We start from the raw sequence: 26,522 nt of genomic DNA, 5'->3' as shown, positions 1-26,522 counted from the left end.
GGGGCCCCCGGTCCAAAAAAAAAAAAAAAAAAAAAAAAAAAGCATATAAATGTGCATTTGCTGTCAGCTGTAACTTAAATAATGATAAATCCTCTGCAAATATGAAGTGTTAATAGATTAAGGAATGCTTTTCTGTGTTTTTCTTAACTGCATTTTGATCCAAATTTACAAATGCGAAAACTAAGACTCAGAAAGAATAAATGACTTCTTCAAGGTCACACAGCTGAAACATAAAGAGCAGAACTTGGACAAACACCGAGGTCTTCTGCTCCCTTTCATGCTATAACATGCCCCTATGATTACGAACATTTAATTATTAACTTTTGAAATGTTTTCCAAATTTTGAAAATATAAAAAAACCTTTTTTTACTTCTACCTCTACAGTTGTATAGTGTATCTCTGTTAAAACTAATAAAGTTTTGTTTTATGAATGGGCCCTCTTGCTTAAGTTTGCTTAGAAGTGAAAATAATACTGCTTATTTCCTGGAGAAGATACCTCCAAGAGCAAACAATACAGCTTCAACTTTATATGCCCCCCACAGTACTAAGTAGTGCTGGGCACATAGTAGATGTCTGATAAATACCTGCTGATCTCATATGAATAAATACAGTAGAGTTCATTAAAAAGGCAATAACTAGGATTATTAAAAAATAGAGCAAAAAAAATAAAGCAGTATTCAGTGCTAAGTAGTGATAAAGATGGGCTTCTTTTCTGAGTTTATAAGATGGTTGCGGTCAGAATTTTCAATTCTGTATGCTTTAAAAATGAACTGATACTTATGAAGTTCAAAGTATTTCCAGGTATTGAACTATTATAAACTGCCAGCTTTGTACAGTTTACACCTTTAATCAATACTGGAGAGCATAATATTATGTGACGTTATGAATTACAGTACAGGGGATCCCAGGTTAACAGAAGTCACTTATTTGAATCAATACAGGAAAATGACTACCTACTACTACACTTAAAATTGCATATGTTAAATCGTAAGTGTTTGACAGAATTTGTATTTGCTTATAACTAGCTAAATGCCACCACTGGTGTCTTCCTAGGTTGCAGGGTCTATACAACACATAATAAATGAGACTGAGGGAAAGGCTGTGTCTATTGCAGTCGAGTCCAGATGCTGTTACTTCAAAGTTCTGTCATTTCCACAAGATAAAGGGATGCATCACAGCCAGTGATTTTACAAGAGGTTTGACAAGGAAGTCACTGGATCAGTGGCTGGATTTTTACCAATACACAAAAAGATTACATGTATTCTGTTTTAGTGGTTATTTCATGTTACTGAAAGTTTTTTGAACTTAGCCAGTTAATGGGCTAACACTGCCAAAAATGGATCCACAGTTCCTTCACTTAAAAGTTCAACATACTGGCTACTTAAAATTAGTATTTACCAGCCTAAGTACACAGGGCAGATACTGGCTACAATTTTAATTCATAAAAATAAATTATTTATTTTCATTTTTATAGCTAAGAAAAAAAAAGGTAATTAAAAATACTTAGAGCTGTGAAAAATGTAAAGGCAACAGAAGAACCCAAATCATAATGTAGCTGGAAAAAGAAATTATAATTCTCAATGCTTAAACTAACACCAAAACATGTGTATTTTAACACTAAAATGGTGTCTACAGAAAACCAAAACATCACAGTAATATATTGTGTGGGGAAGGTGGGAGAAACAGGCAGACCCACATTTTTGACATCTTGAGTTCTGATGACCAACAAATGACTGACTGTACCTATCTCTACCTAGTTTTGGCATAGCGTACAGAGTTTAAGTAGGCCTATTATAGACATTTAGTACTCCCATAAAAATTCTTCTCCCTGACACCCAGATAAGACCCAGACAGTGGTCCAGTCACTTGGACCAAAAAGGCTCATTTTTAAGATATTTCATATATATTCCATGAAATATTGGAACGGAGGCAGAGTAAGAAATATTTCTCTTTGAAAATACACATTTGAATGTGACCATGAAAGATAATGATATAGACTTTTTTTTTTTCTTAGCTCTTCAAGTGATACTTAATACAGAAGGGAAAGTCCTGCTACCTTGCTGAGTAAAAAAAAAAAAAAGACAAACCCATAATATGGCCGTATTTCTTCTCCATAAAAATAAATTTTATCCAATTTGCCTATATTTTCTTTGTAGGAACTTGTAAAATGCTCTATTGTCAGAACTGGGAATATCTCCACCGCCCCACCCCCCCCACCCCCCCGCAGAAATCACTTGTTTTTATGTCACGGGGGGCGGAAAAGGAAAATATAAGCTATTGCAAGCAACTGAAAACCGGCACTTAGTAAAAGTTGTGCTCAAAGGAGAGAAATGATTCCTTAAAGCTCAACCAGATACTTAACCTCCCTATGCACTGGTTAAGTTAGGATAGATGGAAGAAACTGCAAAAAGCACCCATTTTACTCCAAATCCGTATCTTAAATAATTCTTTAGAAGGTTAAGAAATAAAAAACTAAACACACACACACACACACACACACACACACACACACACACACACCCAAATCATCTACTCCAACATGCTTGCTTCTATACAACTTAATATAGTATAGTCTTATTATATTACGGCTTATTATGCAGATTTGAATATTCTAAGTCAAACCATATTTCATATTTTCCAACAAATTAGGTATACAGAATAAAAGCGTCATAAAATATAACCTCTGTGGCAGGTGTTGGTCCTGCCCTCCAATACCAGTAGTATGAAGAAGGCCCTCTGTAGTTACAAATGTATTTGAAAAACTACAAACATGACAATTTAACCAAACTTATAATACTTTTCCCACAAGTAGGGAAAAGATATTAAAGCTGTACTCTTTGGGACCCAGATATCATCAGCAAAAAATGAAAATGCAAGAAGCCTATTTTTCTATTTAGAAGAAAACTGCAATGTCAAATGAAATGAGACATGTGGGGTCTTCTATGTAGTTCTTACACATTGGCTATGAAAGTATTTCCCTGCAAAGAGAAGAGTCTTGTGTCGTTATGAAATGATGGGGAGTGCAGAGGGAAGGTGGGATATAGGTAATCGACCTGGATAACAGTATGCACCTTGGATGTTAGCAAAAGCGAAGCTAATAGCTTATAAAAAACACATGAATTATATAAAATAAAATGATTTTCATATACATCTTAATTTAAAATAATTAATGCATCAAATCCCTGTTTAAGACTTTAACCTGAATAGCAAATTTAAGAGTCCAGACTAGTTACTGTCACCGTGGCTCTTCCCCACATGTAACACACACACTATCAAAAATAATTTAAAAACCTTCACATTCTTAAATCTAAATTAGTGAGATATTTCTCCAGAAATCTTCCAAATAAATAGCTTTAAAAAAGAAAGAATTTAAAAGCTGTTAACTTTAAAAAAAAATCTGTTAAATAAATTATTGATAATTCTTTACCCTACCACAGAAAACAAATCAAAACACTACCAACAACAAAATGGAATTCAAGCCCTGACAAGAGACCCTTTCCAGTTCAAGGTCTCTTTTTAAGGTTCTACCCTCCTTCTTCCTCTCCCCACCAGGTCCAAACTGGTTATTGCTGAGTGGGTGTGGCACAGTGAAAATGCAGCATCAGGTTCATTTTGTTCTTCAGGCAGTGTTCCCTACGGTACATGCAAACTGCTTCAGCGGGGGCGCGCGGAAGCTCCAGGCTCCCGTACCCCGAGACCGGTCTCCGAAAGGAAGAGTGACCACAACCGCAGCTCCGTCACACAAAGAAACGTGCGTGGCCATTTCTGTTCAATTTAAGGATCTTCCCAAGACGTTGTTTGGCTGTTGCCATTCCTTTTTTTGGACGTTTACCTATAACATACAGAACACCAACAACAGCATAAATAACAATGAAAATCATAGGTGACGGCACCGGGAAGATTTAAACGAGGGCGACATGGTAGGCAAAGGCTTTTCGGTGTTTTGAATGAGCAGGGTCACACTTCTGGAATTCCACTGCTTAAAACTCTTCCACCTCATCATGTGAGAGGGAAGGGCCAACCTCCTTCACTAAGACTTAGGAGACGCTCCCACGCTCTGATCCCTGCCTATCTCTTCAGCACGAGCTCTTACCCGATCCTGCCTCAAACTGTGCTTCAGCAGTGAAACTGAGGGCAGTTTCATACATAACCCCGTGCTGTTTCTCCCCGTTGTCCTGTGGGTCACACTGTCTCCTCTGCCTTCGGGGCTGTCTACCCTGTCCCTTCCCCCACCTCAGCATGGCTAACCCACTGTCAGCCTCTCCAGGATCTACCTCCCCCTCCAGGAAGCCCCTCCTGCTCCTCGGGGTGGACTGAGGTATCCTGCTTCTCTGTCCCCACAGGAACCTGTGCATGCTGCTGCTATCGCTGCGCTGTCTGTGACGCAGCAGGCTGTGAGCAACGTGAGGGTACAGACGATGTCCATCTAAACTGCTACTGTCACCAACATACACAGTCAGAAATGGACTTAACCCGCACGCGTGCAGCAGTTACCTTTTGTTGCCTGGTTGCTGATAGGTGGCGGATTTGATGCAGGTCTCTTGGTGGGGTGAAGGGGCACTGAAAAGGAAGTTTCACCAACAGGCCTTTCTGGGCTTACACTGCCATTACTCATCTGGCATGCCCCTGACATCAAGCTTGAACTCTGCATATACTTTCCATTCTGAGGGCTTGAGCCACTGCTGTCCACAAAATTCCTACTTTGTACCTTCTGACTGATTTCTGATGAAACTTCCTTTCTGATGCATTTCTGGCCTCTACTTAGATCCTAAAAAAGAAGGAAGGAAATAAGGTCGAATTTTTAGGGTTCCTTTAAGATAAGTACGGTATTTAACCTCTCTATGCACTAACAATTCAAGGGAGAGAAGAAATAGGTTACTGAACTTGGGTTTTCTTAACATGTAGTAGCCTCAGAAAACCACCCCTCCTGAGGGCCATCTCATTCCAAAACCTAGAAGTGCTGAAGGATTCAAGTCTTGAAGATGCCTCATAATTTAAGTCGAGAAGAAAACATAGATAGATAGACAGATGACTGGTGGGTCTTGAAGTCAAAACAGAGAGGGTCCTGACCAGAATTAAAAAGAGAAGGAAAGAGAAACTCGAAAAGAGCATGCTGCAGATGTGATGTCTCACAAAGCTAGTTTTAAGTGTGTGTGTGTGTGTGTGTGTGTGTGTGTGTGTATTAAAGTGAATTTCTGATTCTGTAACAGTCAAGTAAGTTTTAAAAACAGCATTCAACACAGACTTGCTTTAAAATAGTCTCACAAATACTGTTGAGCATGAAGAAACAGCTGTTCAGTTTGACATACCTTTCTAATACCTCGCTAGATTACAGTCAATAGAAATTCAATCTTCTCTAAGGTGATCTTGCTAATCATCTGTCCCCTACTTCTTTATTTTCAGACAATTATAAAAACAACCATTAGATTTAAATAATAGCTTACTTTTAATACTAAATCCTATAATGCTAATGAGTTATAAATTTTATAACCAGTGAGGCACTATAAAATCATACACTGAATAAGTGATTTCTTAATAGTTCAGGGATTTCTTAGCTGACCTTTGACCCTGGAGCATATCCTTCCATGAAGAGAACTTGTATGTACTTGCCTTGAAAGAGTAACTCGGTTCTTTTTCCTACTATAACTGTAATTGCTAAGTATTTAGAAAATACAGATAAGCCAAACGAAGAACATAAAAACTACCCATATTTCTGCTACTCAGAGAATGCTTGCGGTTGGGGAGGCTTGAGGACTCCACTCTGCCACGTGAGAATTGTGATTCTTTCTTCGGCTGTCACTTTCCAAGGTCTGCAGCAAAAGGTCACACTGCTTTCCTTGTATGGTGCTACTGGTAAAGTTTTGCTTTTTTTAAAAGGTATTTTGGGTTCGTTTTGTTTGGTATAAGCATTCATACACCAGGATCCTAAAACATCAAGTGCCTTCTCTTAGAGCAGGGACTCTTAATCTGGAGTCAACGAATGGTCTGGGGTGAGGGTGGGCACAGACCATGAGAAAATGTAAGTACAAGTCATATTTATGATGGACATTTTTCTGGAAAGAGAATCCGTAACTGTCATCAAATTCTCAAAGAAATTTAGTATCTAAAAATATCTGACAGCGACTTCCGTGGTGGTCCAGTGGTAAAGAACCCGCCTTACAATGCAGGGGACGTGGGTTCGATCCCTGGTCAGGGCACTAAGATCCCACAGGCCACGGGGTAACTAAGCCTGTGTGCCACAACTACAGAGCCCACGCGCCCTGGAGTCTGCGCGCCACAACTAGAGAGAGAAAACCCACACGCCACAAATAGAGAGAAGCTGCGCGCCTCAACAAAGATCCCGTGCGCCGCAACTAAGACCCGACACAGCCAAAAATAAATAAAATAACATTAAAAAAAAAAATCTGACAAACAACGTCAGAAACTAAAAGGATCCTTGTGGTACTTTTTTTTTCCTTTCATGTTTCATTCTAGCCAGACATAACCTAAAGGTGTTGGCAGCCAGGAGTTTTTAACTGTTTTCTTAAATAAACTGTTCTTTTCCAGATCACATTCTATCCATAAGCCTTTCATCAGTCATTATATCAGAATCCCTAAAAACGGAGAGCTGTTCAAATGTGCATTTAATGGTCATTTTTAAGCTCTCCAGGTCTAGTGGTTGATTACTGGTTGCAGCTTAAAAAAAGAAAGCCAAAACGGAGCCAATGACAATCTATTTGAACGCTTCAAACCTTGAATATACCTGACGATTAAATCTGGAAGTTGTATCAAATTGTTTAATCCAGGAAGAACTCCTCAAGTCTTGATCTTCAGTCTTGACATGATACCCTAAAGAGAAGATTTCATTAAATGATCTTCGCACAAACTGGATCATAAAGAACAAAGTTAGCCTGCTACTTAAAATTGAAAGTAAGTTTATATTGACATTTTATTTTAAAATGAATATACTAACTCTTTATTCCTATACTTTCACCACACTCTTTTCCCTCTCAAAAACAAAACAGTCACCGGCTCTCAATCTAACACGTTGATTCTTTCAATTCTCCCAATGACTGTCTTTCTATGGCAGGATTTTGTGCCAGATGCTGGAGGACCTAGATCAAATTCTATGGCCATCTGCTGTAGATGTAAAACCAAGTGCAATAATACTTTCTCTAAAAGTAATATATTTTCCCATATAGAATAAAGGCATACGTTTGCCTGAATTTGGCAGCATTTCCGTAGAAGCTTTCTTTTCAAGGGACAAAGAGATTACAGGGAGACAGAATGGTATAGTGGAAAGACAGACAAACCCAGATTTGAATTTAAGTTCTTCCATTATCAATGCATCTTAAGGCAAGTTACTTAACCTCTTTAAACCTCAGTTTCCTCTTATACAATAAGCAAAGATTTTGAGATCAAACCGTCTAGTCCTGGGTTCAAATTCCAACCTCTGAACAGCTATGTAAGTATGGGCAAGTGAAGTCCACTATGTCTTTTTTCCTTTACCTGTTAAAGCTACATTACATACACCCAAAATGTTGTTTCGAGAATTAAGTGAAATCAATGTCAAGCTCCTGGTACTTAGTTAACACAGTTAGGTGGGAATGAACACAATGTCTACAACAGACTTCAGTTTTAATATGGTACCATCTTCTCCCCATTCCTCCTCAGATTTTTAGGGAAATAAAATTTTTCACCAAAGGCAGACAGAAGAAAACACTGTGTGGCATCACTGATAATGCCACCGAGTCTTGTCTCTTTCCTAATCCTTCCTTTTCAAGTAGGAGAGACCGTCCTCAAGCAGTAACAGTTCAAAGCTTGCTTCCACAAAAGGAAAAAGAGTTGATTGTTCAAGCTTAGCACGTCAATTAAGACACCAAAACATTCCCTCCACTCTGACCTGACTTATAAAAGGGAAACAATACTGTCTTGTGACAGCCAGTGAACACAACTCTTAATCCATTAATTTACATTTTGAGTTCTTATACTTGCATCTTACATTTGTCAACATTATGTATTCTTTTGCCAACAGGCTTAACACCATTTCCAACTAAAGATGTGCAATAAACCGTTCTCATTCATAATCTCTAACCTCAACTAGGGTGACAGGGCTATTAAGGTGGGGCTTATATGTTATTTTTCAGAGACTTATAGTTTATGTTTCTTACCACTTTCCACTGGCTTATCACAGCGATACAGCTGCCTAACCTCATGGTTACTGCTGCGGCAGCTGCTGGGATCCTGGAGAGAGTGTCTTTCACCACCGCAGTCTGTGCTTTGTATCTGCCTTTGTAAACACGTGGAATAGTGCAACCCTGCCATAGACAGCATGCCCTGAATAGCTTCTTCCTCTGTGCTCGTCGAGGTAGGACACTCCCTAAAGGGCGGATCAGCAAAAAAGAACATGTTTAATTCTAATAAAATTTTTGGTAAAATTTAAAATAAAAACCCCAAACAAAACAAAGCAACAAACGTTTTCTTATCATTTATATCACAATATAATAAGACTACCATCATCAGCATGCCCACCTTTTAACTGGAATTTCGCTCCTAGACGGCTTCTGGCTCTTTTGAAGGAAGCTCCTCATCAAATTAGATTCTTCCTTAAAGTTTGATGTAATTTCTTGTTTCTTTTCATCACCTGAACTTTCAGACTCTTCAGTGGTAAAATTATTTTTCTGAGATAATTAAATGGAGGCAAATCTATATAAGAAATCTGAACAGGTCTGTACAAACTAACCAGAAATACTTTATCCGTCTAGGGAAAGTGAGAATCTTAATTATCATGGAATTATTTCTGTATTTCATATGAAAATGCCTAATAACTACAGTAACATAATTCCTTAGTTAAAAAAAACCACATAGTACAGGTTTTCTTTAAGGCAAAATGAAATATAACCTATGAGAGAAATACGAGAAACATGAGAACAGTACCTCCCTCCACCCTTTCCAAAATCAGACAAAAGCTATGTCGATCAGATGTAAATAGTCACATGATGGGACGTGTGTGTATAATTACCACTGCAGAGAAGGCCCTGTGCCACAAAGGTCAGAGAGACAGGCTTTGGGAAAGCTGTCATTCACTTTCCTCCTAGGTAAAGGAAAGTGGGTGCTCATCTTTTTGTCACATAACTTTAAGTTAAGGGTTCCAGGCGTACCAGTGCGGTGCAATCAGGTCCAGAGTCTTCTGAATCAGAAATATCAGAATATTCTGATGATCGATTCCTGAGTTCTGATTTCACACTTGTTAAAAACCCTGAGGAGGAAAATGATGAGAGAAAAACAGAGTCATTAGAATTTGAATAAAGTGCCACCCAAAGCCCGTCCAGCTTTGTGAGATGCCTCACCCGCTCCTGCTCTGTCCTTTTCTCACTGCTCTCATTGTCTTCATTCCATTCCTCCCCCATGGACTATCTCCCTAACTGACCAAGATACAGATTAACGTGTATTCTTAAAACATCTGGGGTATTTGTTGAATACGGTGATATAATCCTTATATGGGTGGGTTGACTGTTTTATATTTCTTTCCAGAAAAAAACCTCTAACACTAAAATTAGCTTGCAAGATGCTTTTCACTTTCCGTTGTGCATTATTTCTCTCAACAGAAAACAAAACAAAATAAACTCTCCTAAGCCTAAGACACATTCAAGTAGACAGTGAATCCAACAAGCTTGAACCAGGCTCCAGCCCTGCCTCTCTCTTGCCGGTAGCACTCCTCAACAACTGTTGGATGAACTCCATTGATTAGCTGCCTCTCCCCCCCATCACGAGAACAAAGGCAGAGTCAGCAACTACAGCAATACCAAACTTACCCAGAATTAGCAGGACTGAGGTATCCAACATGGATTAAATAATGTTAATCACCTGGAACATTTACTTATCAAGTACTAAAATATTTAACTCCTTTTTAAGATAGAAGGGTATATGGAGGCCCTGAAAAATGTTGAGAAAATGAAGACTTCATTCAAAGAAGAAAGATCTCGAGGAGGAGGAGGTGTTACTATTCATCACACTGATGATAACCAATTAATAACCAAGTAGAGGCCTTCTTGTCAACAGGCGATCAAATAAAACAATACATGGACTGCTAATAGTTTCAGATCAGCCAGTTATATATGTCTCCTAATTCTGAAAACCATTTGTGTCTTAGCTAAAATTATCTCAGAAATAGGATTAAACTTGCAACTTTATTATTTTATTATTTGGAGTAGAGGCCTGTAAGATGCATGAGCTTCATGTGACTCTTGTAAAAACTGTTACTAGATGAGGGTGTCACTGGCCGGCGACATCCTCGTCACTAATATCACCTTCCCTGGACGCCACCCCTCACTTGGTGGTCACATCTGGCAGTTCCCTGATGGGGAGACGGCTCAGAAATGCTCCAGACTTCTCAAAAGAGTATCAGGGACACAGAAATTGTAATCCTACTACTGATTTAAGCACTTTAAAATTAGCAAGTTACTTTACATATTATTAGCACATTGGTAACGAGCAGACCTTTAAAATGACCACTAAAACAAACATACTGTTAAGTGGTTTCTGAGACGCTTCATTCTCCACCCCCTCTATTCCTGAGCTCTCTTCCATCTTCACTTTTGCCTTTTTTGTCCTTCTCTTATCCTCTTCATTTTCACTGTCTGCTGTATAGAGACTCTGATCTGTAAAGGGTTGTCTCTCATCCCTGTATACAGTGGGAAAAACAATCGAGTCAGTGCAACCATGTAGCCAAACGGTATTAAACCCTCCTTAATTTACAGAGAAAATAGAGAACTAAGACACTTTCCCCATATTTCAGGCAGCTGTGTAACGGTCTGGACCAGGGATTAAATGAACAGAGGGAATCCACTGAAAACTAATCTGTTGGATACTCTGATCTACTTCACATACTTAATTATCCTTCCATTTGTCAGCAGTAACCGGAGATCATTATCTTTCGCTCTCCATTCAGGTACCGTGGAAGATGGCTGGAGATGTTTGTTGAATTTTCCATTCAGTTTAGAGCTCAAAATGTCCTTAAAGTATAAAAACAGAACTTACTTAACCTCCGCCCTCAAATATACCAGCTTGACAAGTAAAGAACTGTATACCACCCACCACCTCCCCCACGCCCCCTCCCCAAGCCCTGCATGCTGAAGAGTGCTGGGCGGCCTCCGAGGCTAGGGCGTTTGCAGTGGTGTGGCACGAAAACTAAATGGTTCCTAAAACCAAAGCATGAACCTGGTTCACCCTTCTGTAGGGCCAGTTAACTATAAAACGCATTCTATAACGCAGAATATGAAATCTCTATCAAGTGAATTCAGACATTTCACTCTGCAGAGAGCTGAAAAACTGAAGAGCTGGAGAAGTCCTGCCTTCACGTGTCTGAATTCTCTTTGTCTGGCTTCTCCCTGCAGAAGTGCCAGCTGCTGGGTCCTTTCCAGTCACCCTATCTTTGACCTAATCTCTAGTCTTCCCACCAGGCACTCCCAGCAATTTACATGTCATCACCCTGCTATCACCGGGAACAAAGGCCACCGGGTGACATAAAGGCACAACAGTAGCTGGTTTTCAATACATAAAGAATATTTCCTTTTCGTGGCAGTATTTTTCTTTAAGAATAAATAGAACCTTTTATAATAAGCTAAACCTTCTCCTAGATGGCTATGGATTTAAGGCGGTTTAGAACAACAAAAGCTTAAAACAGTATAAATATAATTATATAAAATTTCAAATATTTAAGGAAGTTTTCATTTCTATATAGCTTCTTTAAATATGTTAATTAAGAGATACTGCTATCTTATTCATTTTAAATTATCCTCTACTTAAGATGTAAAATCATGGATGATATGGACCTCACCACATGTCATTAGCGTGTTTTACAAAGGCCCTACATCGAGCTCATGACTGCCCCACTGCTTCTCCCCTTTGTCCATTAGGCCATCACTTCTCAAACTGCAGTCATGGGTTTAACAGACTCCCAGCCTGACAGTTATCCGTGCTGCTGCTGCTGGGCCAGGAAAAGGCCCTCTGCACTTGCTCTTCCCTCTGCCTGCAGTACTCTTCCTCCAGTCTGTGTATCCAGCTGACTTCTTCTGCCATGTAAGTGGCATTCAAATGCACCTACCTGAGAGGCTCTCTGACCACCTTAGCTAAAGCAGCCAGCCACCTGAGCCCTTATATTCTCTGGCTCTACTGCTCTCTTTCTTCATAACATTTGTTATCTGAAATTATATTATTTTAATATCTGTCTCTGACTTCAATCCTTCCAACTTGAGCTAGGATGGAAGCTACACCAGGGCAGGGACTTAAGTTATGCTCACTCTGGTATCTTCTCCAGAGCCTAAAAGAGCACGCAGCACTTGGTAAGCACTCAGTAAACATGTCGGCAAACAGATGAGATCTGTTCGTCCTACTTCTACAATGAAGCATGTCCCTGTCACGAGCAGAAGCGTTGCTGACCCCTACAGCACTAAGCAAAGATCAGACAACAAGAACGGCCGGCCTGTTCTCTTTCTATAGTCTTTCTGAAGGCCTTTCAGAAACGACCAAGTCTCCCGTGTGACCATGGAACGGAAGCTTGCCTCTTCCCAGGGACACATCTCCAGTCTTCTGAGCACCTCCCTCGTGTGGAGCTCCAGGATGTCTAGGTTAGAAGGAGTTCGGACATTATGATCTCGAAGTTTCCGCATCCTTCGTCGGGAATGGTATGGGGAAGCTGCTTCATTTGAGGATCGTGAAACTGGACATACAGTAGGAATTCCCTGAGATTTAACTGGTTTGCCGTTTTCCTCCTTTAAGAATGAAATTCAGGGTATTTTTATGACAAGGCCACAAACATACTGACTAATCAGCCATAAACATATTTTAGAAAACAAAAAACATTCAGTTTAATCACACAAACAAAAAACACCGAATTATAAAGCTTGAACGGCTTAGCTGAGACCGTTTCCCCTTCTCTCCCCCACGTAATATACTGTGAACATATTTCCTTGATTTTCAATATCATTTTAGAGGCTGTGCCATATTCTACTGTAGAGATATGGCATCATTCGTTGACCTAATGTTTAATGGCAATTATTTAGGCTGCTTCCAGTTCTTCCCTAGGATAAAATTCTTTCACATACATAATTGCATAAATCAATAAATGCTTTTTAAACCAAAGTCACACATCTCTATGTAGCTTTAAAATTTAAAACTCTATAAGCATATCATGAAAAGCGCCGTCTACTCGTCCCCATCTGATTCGCTTTCTCCAGAGGTAACAACTTGCAAGTTTTTAAGCACTGTAGTAACATACACAGAATTTTGTACCACATAATATATGTATATGTAATTTATACGTAACGTATACGTAATTTACCATTTTAAAGTGTAAAATGCCACAGTTCAGTGGCATTAGGTGCATTTCACATTGTCTAACCATCACCACTATCCATCTCCAGAACTTTTTAATCCTCTCAAACTCTTAAATAATAGCTCCCGGGCTTCCCTGGTGGTGCAGTGGTTGAGAGTCCGCCTGCCGATGCAGGGGACACGGGTTCGTGCCCCGGTTCGGGAAGATCCCACATGCCGCGGAGCAGCTGGGCCCGTGAGCCATGGCCGCTGAGCCTGTGCTCCGCAGTGGGAGAGGCCACAACAGTGAGAGGCCCGCGTACCGCAAAAAAGAAAAAAAAAAATAATAATAATAACTCCACTCCTCCTTAGCCCCAGCCCCAGGCAACTACCATTCTACTTTCTCTATGAATCTGACTACTCTAGGAACTACATGTAAATGGGATCACACAATATTTCTCCCTTTGTGACTGGCTTATTTCACTTAACACAGTAACTTCAAGGTTCATCCATGTTGTAGCATGTGTCAGAATTTCCTTCTTTTTTAATGCTGAATAATATTCCACTGTGTGTATATAACACATTTTGTTCATCCATTCGTCTGTGATGCACGTCCGGGTTGCCTCCACGTTTTCGATGCTGTGAATAATGCTGCTATGAACATGTGTGTGCACCCTGCTTTCAATTCTCTGGGGTGTATACCCAGCACTTCCAACACTTGTAGCTGCTTTCAATTCTCTGGGGTGCATCCCCCGCACTTCCAACTCTTGTAGCTGCTTTCAATTCTTTGGGGTGTATACCCAGCACTTCCAACACTTGTAGCTGCTTTCAATTCTCTGGGGTGCATCCCCCGCACTTCCAACTCTTGTAGCTGCTTTCAATTCTTTGGGGTGTATACCCAGCACTTCCAACACTTGTAGCTGCTTTCAATTCTCTGGGGTGTATACCCAGCACTTCCAACTCTTGTAGCTGTTTTTGTTGTTGTTGTTGTTTCAGTTACTGGCCTCCAAATGTCTAAAGAACATGTTTAAACTGTTATTTCTTGGTTTTTCAGCTTCAGACATTATTGAATCCCTACTATGTAAGATAAAGTCTTAATCTTTGCACACCTCTCCTAAAGGCACACACACTTTCTCTTCCTTCAGTATTTAAATTGGACTCAATGAAAATTATTTACAAGCCAGTGCCATGTAACATACTATTATTACCTCTACTTACTTTTACATCCTTTGACTTTCCCTTGAGTTTATAATTGCCTCATCTCCATCTGTTTTGCTTCCTATGTATTTATCACTAATTGATCCCCAAATTCCCACTAGAAGAATGCAAACATTCAAACACATTAAGTAATTTATCAATCTTTATATTTTTCTTTGGAGACAGACCTCCTAGACAGGAAGGCCTGATAAAGTACAAGATGCCCAGTTAAATGTGAATTTCAGATCAACAACTGATATGGAGCCTTTCATTCTCCTGCTCCACCCTGGACTAGCTGCACTCTGGGCCTGCACATGATACCAAAGGCCATTCCCGACCTGCTCCCATTCTACCACATAAAGCTGCCATCCCCACCCCCACCCCCATCTCTGGCTGTCACTCCCTACCCTTTTCCCCTCCTCTATTTTCTTCAGAGCACTCCTTTACTCCTGAGTTATTAAAATATTTACGGCCAGCCTCTTCCTACTAAGCTCCATGCAGGCAGGGCCTTTGATTCCTGATGGGACACAGCACATAGTAGGTACTCAGTATTTGTTGGAAGAATGAATTCCAGGGCTCCTCCTTTTTCGGTTTACTCTCTCCCAGAACATCCTCTAAGAGTCTCCTGAGAAAGGGAACATGGAGGTAAACTGTTTGAGACCTTGCCTCTCTGACATCTTTACCATCATATTTGACTTATAGCTTGGCTGAACGCAGACCTGTAGGTTGGCATCCCTCCTATCCCAGAATGTTAAAGAGTCTGCTTTATTGCCTTCTAGTCTGTAATGTTACTGTTGAGAAATCTGATATTATTCTCATTCCCGGTTCTTTGTATATGACCCATACTTCCTTCTTTGATGCTTTTTAGGATATACTTCATGACATGTATTCTAAAATGTGACCAAACGTGCCTTTGAATAGGCCTTTTTTCACTCACTGTACCAGGAATTCTGTAGAGTTCTCAATTTGGGAAGGTGTGTCCTTGAATTCTAAAACATTTTCTTTGATTATTCTTCTGATAATCTTGTTTTCTGTGTTATCTCTCTCTGGAACTCACATTATTTTGACAGTGATTGTGTAAAACGACCTAATTTTTCTGTCCTATTTCTTTTTTTTTTTTTTTTTTTTAACTTTGGGAGAGATTTTTCCAACTTTATCTTCCAACCATTCTACTAAGTTTTGTTTCTATTTTATTTCTAATTTCCAAGAGCTCCTTTTCTTTTTGCTTTGAATGTTCCTTTGTTAAAGCTTCCTGTTCTTTTTTCATGGAGGTACTATTTACTCTTTTCTCTCTTCAGGGTATCAGTTATGGTTGGGTTTTGGGCTAGAGACTTATTTGCTTATTGATTGTTTCCTCTGAATACTTTTTTTCCCCCCTTTTTATCCTTTATTTTTGGTCTCTGTCTTAAAAAATTTTCTTGGCTTTCTATGCATTTTCAAAGGGAAGCATTAAAAAGCTAACTGGTTTCAAGAAATGGTGCTAAGAAAACTACATAAAAATATGAGGAAAAATAATGCCTTAATTTACCTTACGCTATGTATAAAATTTCAAGATTGGCCATTTACCTAAATGTAAAAGCTTCTAGAAAAAAAAGAAAGCATCTTCAAGACCTTGGGTGGGCAAAGATTTCTTAGAGAGGACACACAGAAAGGTACTAACTATTTATAAAAGAAAAAGATTTTATAAATTGGACTTCTTCAAAATTAAAAATTTCTGCTCATAAAAAGACACCATTTTTCATACGAACTATATCTCAAGGGAAAAAAAGTAAAAAAAAAAAAAAGAAGACACCATGAAGACAATGAAAAGGTAAGCCACAGGCTGTGGGTAAATATTAACTATTATATATATATGTATATATCTCATATATATCATCTGTACATACATGAATGAATGCATGCCAAAGGACAAAGAACTTGTGTCCAGGATATATAATAAACTCCTAAAAATCAATAATAAAAACAACATAATTTTTTAAATGGGCAAAAACTTCAAACAGATACTTCATAAGGGAAGATATACAGACAGCCATGCACACAAAACGGTGTTCAGCATCATCAGTCTTCAGGAAAATGTAAACTAACACCACAATGAAACAATTTTCATATTCTCTGCAATAGCAAAAATGAAAAAGACTGAAAACACCAAATACTTACTGGCAAGGATATGGAACAACTACAACTCCCATGCATTGCTGGTGAGCGTGTGAAATGGTACAAACACTTTGGAAAACTATTTGGCAGATTCTCATACAGTTAAAAATTCATTTGCCCTATGACTTAACAACTCTACTCCCAGGTATTTATCCAAGAAAAATGAAAACATATATCTACCACAAGACACACAGGTTGCTTATAACAGTTTTATTCATAATGACCAAATCTGCATATAACCCAAATATTCATCAACAGAAGAATGGAAAACAAACTGTGGTATATTCATTTAACCGAATACTACTCAGCAATGAAAAAGAACTACTGACACATGCAACGTGAATGAATCTCAAAAGCCTTATGTTTAAAGAAGCCAGACACAAAAACACTATATGCTGTATGACTGCCTTTATCTGAAATTCAAAAATAGGCAAAATTAATCTATGATATAGCAGGACAGGTCAGAACAGTGGTAGCTATGATAGTCCAAGACTGAATAGAAGGGGGCAAGAAATGACCTTCTGGGGTGATGCAGATGATTTTTAGCTCAACTGGGGTAAGGGTTACACAGGTATATACTTTTGTCAAAACTCGAATTGTACTTTCATGACCTGTGCGGTTTCAATGTATGTAAAAAGGAAAAAGCTAATTGGGAGCTCTGTGTGAGTGGGGCTTTATCAACTGACGGGTTTCACTATAGGAATCTGGGTTGTTCCATCTGAAGGTTTCAAATTGTCAGCATCAGTGGATCTTCTTCTTGGCTTGGGAGGTACAGGCCAGACTGCCAGTGTTTTGGGGAGCCACGTGGAAGAAGAATCATTCACTATGTAGACTGTCACTTAATCCTCTTGTTTTCAGTACGGTACCCATCTCCCTCAGCTGGGTTCAGTGGCCAAAGTCCAGTCTCAAGTTCAACCTCTAAAAAATTAAATCTCTAGTTTTTTGCATGTGTTAAGGCAGGGATCTGGAGGTCAATTTATTTCTTAAATAGACCTTTAATCAATCCTGCTTTCAACCCCACCTCCACTCTCATATTCAGAGGGTCCTAGTTTCCCTGATTGCTGAACTTTTTGAAGGTTTTACTGTACAAATAAGATCTGCTCTGGTCTTCTCCCATTGCCCACACAGGTTTCAGCTCTCTCTGGTCTGCTAAGTCAGTTACCACTTGAACATTTGCTTTCCAGCTTCCAAAATTTTGTTGGAGTCTTCATCTCTATTGTTCTCTTTGTCTTCAGGATATATTGCTTTTTATTCTTTTACTATCATTTTGGTTCCAAGAGGTGATAGTGGTAAACAGGTATGGTCATGTACAAAGTTTAATTGGATTCCTCTTATTTACTTTATTAAAATAATGCTAAGTCAAGGGATATGCCAGTTAGAAAGCATGAACTATTTACACTTCCAACCAGCAGCACAAAAATAAAGAATTTTATCTTTGCCAATCTGATAAATGATCATTTGAAATCATAAATTATGTGGCAAAATGTACTTGAATACTTTTTCGCATACTGAGAATATTTTTCATCTTTTTATTGGATTGGCCATTTCTATGTCTTCTTTGGTGAAATACTCGTTTATATTTTCTTTGTACATTTCTCTACTGCCATTTTGCTTCCTTCTGTTCTCCCTACCCTCCAATTAAAAAAACAAAAACCCCAAAACAACAAAAAAACACTTTGTTGACTATCTTTGTCCAATTATTCTTCCAAGTATATTTTACCATTTTCAATATGTGATACTAATTTGGAATTGACATATTTCAGAAATGACACTCCCATTTATTCAACTATAGTTTTATTTCTCTTAGTAAAGATTTATAGTTTTTGCATACAGACCTACACCTTTCTTATTGAGTTTATTCTTAGTTTTGGTTGTTATTATATATGGTATTTATATATGTATCCATTTACAAATATATTTAAGATTAAATATGTGACTTTTGATTTTAAAAATCTATTTATATGCAGCTCTTCAAAAACAGAAAATAATTTCCTACCATATCTGAACATATTGAGAATTACATGAAATACTCTATCCAAGGATATTAAACCCAACATTTTAATATTTCTTAGACATACACCTCTTTTCATTCCCCCAAACACAGCCCTAATCTGAGCTGTGTCAATTAGCCGCCATTCCTCCACTTAATTTCCTTTCAGTTCAAGCTGGATACTAACAGAACCACCTTCCTCAAGAATTCCTTTAACTAAAACCCCCTTTCTTTAATACCTAGAATAGCTCTAATTAATAAATTAAAACACCTAATCTAAGACTTCATGGGCTTTTATCAAAGGGCATTTACCTAAACGAGTTGCTGTAATATTTTCACTCAAGTGGATCTCCTTGCCCCACCTTACTTGTGTCATCCCTCTTTCCAATTCAGTTTCACCCAGCTCTTACTCATCTTACCTTTTCTCTTTCTTTCATTTCTTAACATGTATTCATCTCTGCATTGCAGAAATGAATGAGATCTGAAAGTTTTGTTTATGCCGTATTTTTTTTTGGAGTAACCTGAAGAACCTGAAGTAAGCCGGTAACTGCTTCCTTATTACTTCACTATGATACAATACTCCAGATTTCTCCGTAGGACTTTGGGAGCCTGAACACCTGAGACTCCTTCCAAGACACAGTGCATTCTATTTCTTCTAAGAGTGTCAGGGCTTTCCAATGTTTGTAGTGTGGTGGTAGATCCAAGTGCTTCTCAGAGCAGAGAGTAACCAGGCATTTAGATGATAGTTTCTACTCTTACCTCTATTGCTCGAATTACTTTAGAAAGTTCTTTAATAAGATGTCCAGGTCTAACATTGTCTGGAATTTCAAAGGCATGTTCAGATACAAGCTGTATTTGGATTAACAAAGATAAGACAACCAAAGTTACTTACATTTTAAGATGTAAAAACCAATTTACTAAATCAATTTTCAGGTTCTCTAGATATTACAGACAAGGTCAAATACCCACAAGTCAGGTCTCAGAGCTCATGTGGTTGGTTTCATATCTTCTAAGGAGATCCTTATTAACTCATAAAATCCTCTTACCTTGAGTTAAAAATGGACTTGTCTTACTGTAAATTTTGTTCTATATGGACTCTACACCTCAAAGCCTACTGTAATTCTAACTACTACTATAATTAGTAGAGAAACTAACTAAATTTAATTCATAATACGTAAGGATCTGTAAGGGGGAACTCAGGCACTAAAATAGTCCTAGTTTCTCATGAGAAATCTAATTCGCCAAGTTTTTTTCTTTTCACATTGAAAGCGAAATAGGGAAAAGATCCCATCCACAGGAAGGAGGAATTAATTACCATATCTACTGAACTGCAAACTGCTGTCATTATTTATTATGTCTATTTCCAAATATTAATCTGTATATCTAAGAAAGTTTTGACCTTTTAGGCACACTTAACGTACTAATTGTTACTTCTGCTTTACATCCTCTCCTTGGTTTGGCATAATTTGTTAAAACAAACTAATGACATCAAGATACAGTTGAGTACTTTACGGGTGTTGACTCATAAATCCTTTCAACAACACTCTGACAGCGATACTATTAGGACTCCCACTTTACAGTGGAGGGCCTCAAGCACAGGTTAGCGGTTTATTAGCAGCATTGCTAAGGCTTGAATCCAAGCCTCTGACTCCAGAGTTCACGCTCTAAGCCACTATGCTAAGCTACCTCTCATCTTGGAGCAAGGTGGACAGTTAACTGCAAACGTCACGCTTTTAAAAGTGCACCTCAAATGCAATGAATTAACGGTATGTATTATCTGATGAGTTTTACTGTGCATCAAAATCACCTACGAAGTCTGTTAAGAACAGAGGTTCAGATCCTATCCCAGATCAATTAAGTCAGAATCTCTCGGGAAAGAAGCAGGGAGTTTATTTTTTAAAAACTCTAAAGGCAATTTTGATAAACAGACAAGTTTGAGAACAACTCGTCTACAGCCTTCAGAAGGAAAAGAATGACATGGTTTTTGCAACATACCCTTTATTTTGTTTTTATCTTTTTATATACTATATACTTTTGTAATCTGTTTATGCCTTTGTCATTTAGATGATGACATCTTTGACACTGGAAGACATGATTTTTATTTTCCTGAATGCTTCCACAGTGCCCTTACTCTTAATGGATATGCAGCAATGATAATAACGTGAAAGGGAGCATAAAATTATTGGGAGGGTAACCTATTAATTACTGTCTCCCAATATCTTTTAAGAGGGGGATTTTTATTTCAGGTGGACATTTGAGAAATTAGCATGGGAATGTATTTTCATCAGCTCAACTATTTATCATTTATTAAAACATTGTGTGTAAAGTTCCAGGAAGGAAATGAAGATTAGAAAGTCCCTGTTTTTCAAGAGCTTATAAACTTAGACAAGAGGACATGGACACATTACTTTATGGACATTACTTTTAAGCCCACTGGCACAAGAGATATGCTACGGACGCATAAGGAAAGGACATACTGCTTCCAAATGGAGACCTGGGATGACCTCTTAGAGGTGGTGGGATTCAAATGCAAACTAGACCACATTTTAGGGAAAAATGGAAATCTCCTGCTTGAACCTTGACCTCTCTTTTCCTTCGTTCTTACATAAGACTAGCAGAGGGATAACAGCATAGGCTTTGCAAACACAGAGACTGAGCTTTAATCCTAGCTCCACCAGTTGTCTTGGGCAAGTTCTTAAGCTCTGAACCTCAGCTTCCCCATATGTAAAATGGGGATACCAAGAGTACCCCAACCTCATATAGTTGTTTTGAAGAGTAAATGAGTTTATGGATATAAAAACTAAGCACAGTGGTTAGCACACTATGTGAGCTCAAAGTTATATATTATTATTCTATATCTACATGTTCATTTCTTAGTCAATATCCTAGATATACTCAAATTTACTTTCTTTTTGAGGTTAAAAGAAATACCAAGGTACTTCATTCTCATAAATATAAACATAAACCAGCACATTTGTATATATTGTCCAATAAAATGCAGGTTGTACTTAAAGCATGATTTCCATTCCTTCTACTACTCCAAAATAACATAAGGACTCTGTTTTCCTGAACTTGCCATGTAAAAATTAACAATTAATTCACCAAAGACAACTACTTACTTCTTTTTTCATCCATAATTTTAAAGCAGTATGCAGCGCTTTCACTCCCTGTACTAGGTAAGTCTGAGGCTGGAAACCATCTTCTCTCAGTTCTGTGGCAATGAAGTTGAGGGGGAAAGGAGTTAGTGCTCTGCGACAAAGGGATTAACTTTAGGTTTTGAGTAACCACCAAATAGCAAACAAGTTAATGGAGAAATAACAAACAATCAGTTGAAAAGGTGAGAAAGAAAAAGAAACAGTATTACATTAAATGTAGTTGTACTAAATGCTCCAGTTAAAAGAAAGCTCACACACATAAGGCTGAGTGAACGACAGGCCACAAGAGGATCAGCAGGAATCTACTCACAACAGGTCTAGGAATGGACACAAGTAAACTAGTTTAGTGAGCGACACGGTGATAAAACTGAAGCAAAGGATTTCACAAAAGTCAGGATGGTGGTTCTCTCTAGAAGGGAAGGAGGAGGGTGCAATGGGAAAAATAACTGGGCCTCTCTAAGGTAGCAGCAAGGCTGTTTTTGTTTACTTTGGGTAGAGCTGACCTGAGTGACAGCTGTGCAATTCTTTCAACTGTACGAGAGAATATGTGTACGCAGTGTGTGACCTACACAACTGACTATGGGCATGACATACTACGTTATTGTAAAGGCAAATACACATACACACATACAAATGTCTCTTCTGGGTTTTAAAACCAAACTGATTATCTAAAACTCATGCAAAATATATTAGATGTGGTCTAAAATTCAGGTAAGGTGAAACAAAAGCAAAATATCTCACTTCTGCTCAGTGTTTAATTTACTTACATGAACCCAAAATTGGTTCACTGTTTTATTATTACTAACACTAAACACAGTTAAGAGTTTCATATAATCCACACTTATTTAACCCATCATATAAACCTTATTAACAGCCTGAGCTGGAAGATAGCAGGCCATAGTAGAAAGTTAAAGGGTCAGGAATAAAAAAACAACATAATGCGGGGTAACAAGACCACCATTCCTGCTTCCAGGATGAATCCTAAGACAATGGCAATTGGTATAGTGGTCATCTGGCTCTAGCCTTAGTGGGACTGGACTGACTCACTAATATTGCCAGGTAGCCTGTACTGATATAGATGACAAAATGGAAACATTTTAAAACCTCACCTACAAATATCCTTTTACAGTAATCGAGGTTTTTTTTTAGGTTTTTAATGTATAGGTTCATGTTTTCAGTGAGACCTCAATATTTCTGAACTCTCAATGGTCTAAAACAAAGGTTAAATCGTTATTTTAAGACTGAACAATTTGCTGCTTGTGGCTGCAAGGGGAACAGCAAGAGTTTGTCTTTTAGATAAATTTTTAATTTGTTCTAAAAAGTCAGCTGATGAGCCCCTCTTAGACATCAAGGAAAAAGCATTACCCCAGGTGTGTATATATGTCAGTGTGTGTGTGTGTGTGTGTGTGTGTGTGTGTGTATGTACATGTATGTGTTAGTGAGAAGAGAAAGATGGAAAAAGTGCTCTGAATTTTCTGAATATTGAATTGCCAAGCTCTTACCTGGAGAGTTCAGTAATTGGGTTTTATTTCCAGAAAATAAGGACATTTGTAAGTGTTTTTATAAGTGTTCCTATTTTCCCAGGCTTCTACTTGAATAGGAGACTATGAAATTTACTGTCCAGTATTTTACTGAAAATCATATATTGCAACTCTGTGGATCTACTGTGACATCCCTGCAGCCAAGAAAAATACCCGAGAGCACTATTCCTCCCCATCCACGGGATCCCACCTCCATCCTGTACAGCTGCACCACTGTCAAGACACCTACCTCTACACAGTGCTACAAGGTGTGAGACGGGGTTCTACTGCTCTTTCCTTCCAAAGAAAGTGAGCTTTCCCCAGCCCCCCTTTTAAGGAAAGAAACCATAAATGATTTTTATCATTTAATTCCGTGCATGCCATCCTGGGAAATAAGTTATTGGTAGTTTTTTTTCCTTTTACCTTTTCTTCTTGTGTAACATTTAAATGGGGAAGACCCCCAAATGTTTAGACTAGACTTTATTGTTTAATCTGTTTATATCTCTTCTTCTGGGAGTTAATTATAATAGTAGTACTGGGACTTCCCCGGTGGTGCAGTGGGTAAGAATCCACCTGCCAGTGCAGGAGACACGGGTTCGAGCCCTGGTCCGGGAAGATCCCACATGCCGCGGAACAACTAAGCCCGTGTGCCACAACTACTGAGCCTGTGCTCTAGAGCCCACGAGCCACAACTACTGAGCCTACATGCCACAACTACTGAAGCCCCCGCGCCTAGAGCCCGTGCTCCACAACAAGAGAAGCCACCGCAATGAGAGCCCGCGCACTGCAACAAAGAGTAGCCCTCACTTGCCGCAACCAGAGAAAGCCCGCATGCAGCAACGAGACCCAACGCAGCCAATAAATAAATTAATTAAATAATTTTTAAAAATATAGTAGCACTACTGGCAAACTGACTAGGAAAGTTAGACAACACAAAAACCAGATGGACTGTATGTTCATGGGCATAAGTGCACAAAAAGCAAAAAATAGATAAAAGTGGAGGTTACAGTGAGTCTCCAACTTGACTGCTCAAGGATTATTAAACCAGTAATAAAACATCAAAATCTGAAATTCCACATAAAAGAGGTGGTACCTTTCAAGTTTAAAGGGATATATTTCCCACCTCCCTTGAAAAGAACCATTTTTCTTCAACTGTAGATGCATAGCCTGACACTAGCTGGTTTGTGCTAACAGGTGCCTTATACTGGCCACATAATGGTCATAATGGTAATGGCACAGACACCACCTGATTCACTCAGGACATGAAAATTATTCCCTCGATTTTTTAAAAGCAAATGTTTGGGAACAAATACTAGGTAACAGTCCCTTGGCTTCAACTGCATTTTTGTTAGTGAGGCACTTTTACGTGCCTGATCCTGTGTGCAGATGACTAGAGTCCCAGTGAAAGGAACGTTTTTCAATATTACCTATGTGGTTCTGATGCTGCTCTTCATATATCTCATTTTTATGCCTATGGACTAGAGATTTTCTAATTTGCTAAAAAGGTTCTGAACAGAGGAAAATCATGCATTTAAAAAACAAAATAGGGGGTTTCCCTGGTGGTGCGGTGGTTGAGAGTCCGCCTGCCGATGCGGGGGGCACGGGTTCGTGCTCCGGTCCGGGAAGATCCCACATGCCGCGGAGCGGCTGGGCCCGTGAGCCATGGCTGCTGAGCCTGCGCGTCCGGAGCCTGTGCTCCGCAACAGGGAGAGGCCCGCGTACCACCAAAAAAAAAAAAACAAAAAACAAAATAGGGACAATAGCCACACCACATTTTAAAAGGAACCTCTCTTTCTATGAGTGGCTTTTAGTGAATTTAGAAGTATCATGCATCATACGAAACAACAAAATGTACAGATTATTTATTACCTTTTAGGGTCTCCAGCAAGTTTTTGGCTACAAACCAACATATGGCTTCAAAGAAAGGGAATTTGAAAAGATCTGGTGTTTTTAGCCTTTTTTCCATCTCATAACACCTAAATAAATAAGAGTTGAAGAAATTTAATATTAATATTAGCATTTCAAAGTTAAATGGAGACAATCAACTTAACTAAAATAAGCAGCCCACGACGTATAAGACCAATGGAGTAGTGCACATCGCTCAACACCACCACACGTGGGTTAAGACTGAGCTGTGATCTTACTCAGGTCCACCCTTAACAGACTTGACAGGATACTGAAGAATTTACAGTGGGCTTCAAAAAGATCACCCCTTGGGATCTGTAGCCTAGTTTTAACAGAAGGACTTTTACAAGGGTTCCACTATAATAAATAGAACGATGTGTTTAGAAACCAGCTGCCCGTGTTGGACGGCACTGCAACACCCTCTCACGGCATTTTCTTTAGGCTCTACTAAGCATTCAAGCTCAGGACCACACTTGGCAAGGGTCAAGGTGAGAAGACCTGTGAGAAACCACAGCTCGCCACAGGGTGAGTCTTCCGTGGGAGTCCTTGCAGCAGTCCACACAGCCAGGAGCCGTCTTTCCCCAGGGACAGCTCAGGTATAAAGAAACAAGATTCGTACTTGGCAAGTGTGGGAGCTGCCCTAGCTTAAAGCTTCATACCCCCCATAAGAGCCAGAATCTCTTGTAATAACTCCACAGATGCATGGCTTCCGGGGCTCCCCAGGGGCAGGCCAAGTTATAACAGTCACACTCAGGAAAGCCCAAAGACATGGCTTCCTACTAGGTATTCCTAGTTCTGCCAGTACTGATGCGGTTTATCGATCAGGAATCATTTTACCATAAGCAATGTTGCCTTGGAACATTCTTCTCTCATTAGGCTACCAGGGGAAGTTATTACCCAAAGGTCAAATTCTCATGCAGAAGGGGAAATAGCTGTTAATTCTTTACCACAGCAAAATTAAAGCAGGTGTTTTGACAACGATCCTAACTTAGGGTTGCTCTGCCCCAGCAGCATATGTCACACCTGAGTCTGACTGGTTTTAGTTCAATTCCCCCACTGTAAAAATAGCCAAAGGACAGCCTATCCATTTCTACAAAATTTTGAAATTTGGGGAGATATCTAATCTCAAATTGAATAAATTATTCTTTTTGTTTTAGATTAGAAAAGCATCAAGGTGTTCTCCTGTCAAAATCTTAACACAATACTTTTGTTAAAAGTTCCTAATAATTTCTCAGGGCCTATCTCCATGAGATCTCAATTAAGTATGTTGCTGAATTTTTTTTTTTTTTTTTTTTTTTTTTTTAGAAA

General features: G+C 38.9%; 1 protein-coding gene across 1 annotated transcript in view; it reads right to left on the bottom strand.

Annotated features, from left to right (window-relative positions):
- Positions 1–2,229: 2,229 nt before the first annotated feature.
- Positions 2,230–26,522, bottom strand: part of KDM7A (lysine demethylase 7A) — a 41,474-nt gene continuing 17,181 nt past the window's right edge. Inside the window, exons 8-19 of the mRNA XM_024742497.1 lie at positions 25,179–25,285; positions 21,754–21,845; positions 19,394–19,483; positions 12,543–12,752; positions 10,870–10,994; positions 10,509–10,663; positions 9,141–9,238; positions 8,512–8,660; positions 8,151–8,359; positions 6,743–6,828; positions 4,495–4,768; positions 2,230–3,832 (exon numbers count right to left, since the gene is read on the bottom strand). Coding sequence (XP_024598265.1) covers positions 3,738–3,832; positions 4,495–4,768; positions 6,743–6,828; positions 8,151–8,359; positions 8,512–8,660; positions 9,141–9,238; positions 10,509–10,663; positions 10,870–10,994; positions 12,543–12,752; positions 19,394–19,483; positions 21,754–21,845; positions 25,179–25,285 — 1,690 coding nt within the window. The 3' untranslated portion in view covers positions 2,230–3,737. The remainder of the gene's footprint in view (positions 3,833–4,494; positions 4,769–6,742; positions 6,829–8,150; positions 8,360–8,511; positions 8,661–9,140; positions 9,239–10,508; positions 10,664–10,869; positions 10,995–12,542; positions 12,753–19,393; positions 19,484–21,753; positions 21,846–25,178; positions 25,286–26,522) is intronic.

This window comes from Neophocaena asiaeorientalis, unplaced genomic scaffold, assembly GCF_003031525.2.
Source record: "Neophocaena asiaeorientalis asiaeorientalis breed wild unplaced genomic scaffold, Neophocaena_asiaeorientalis_V1.1 scaffold598, whole genome shotgun sequence".
Classification (NCBI taxonomy): domain Eukaryota; kingdom Metazoa; phylum Chordata; class Mammalia; order Artiodactyla; family Phocoenidae; genus Neophocaena; species Neophocaena asiaeorientalis.
Note: the sequence above shows the minus strand (reverse complement) of the source record. Positions and strands in the feature narration are given on the sequence as shown.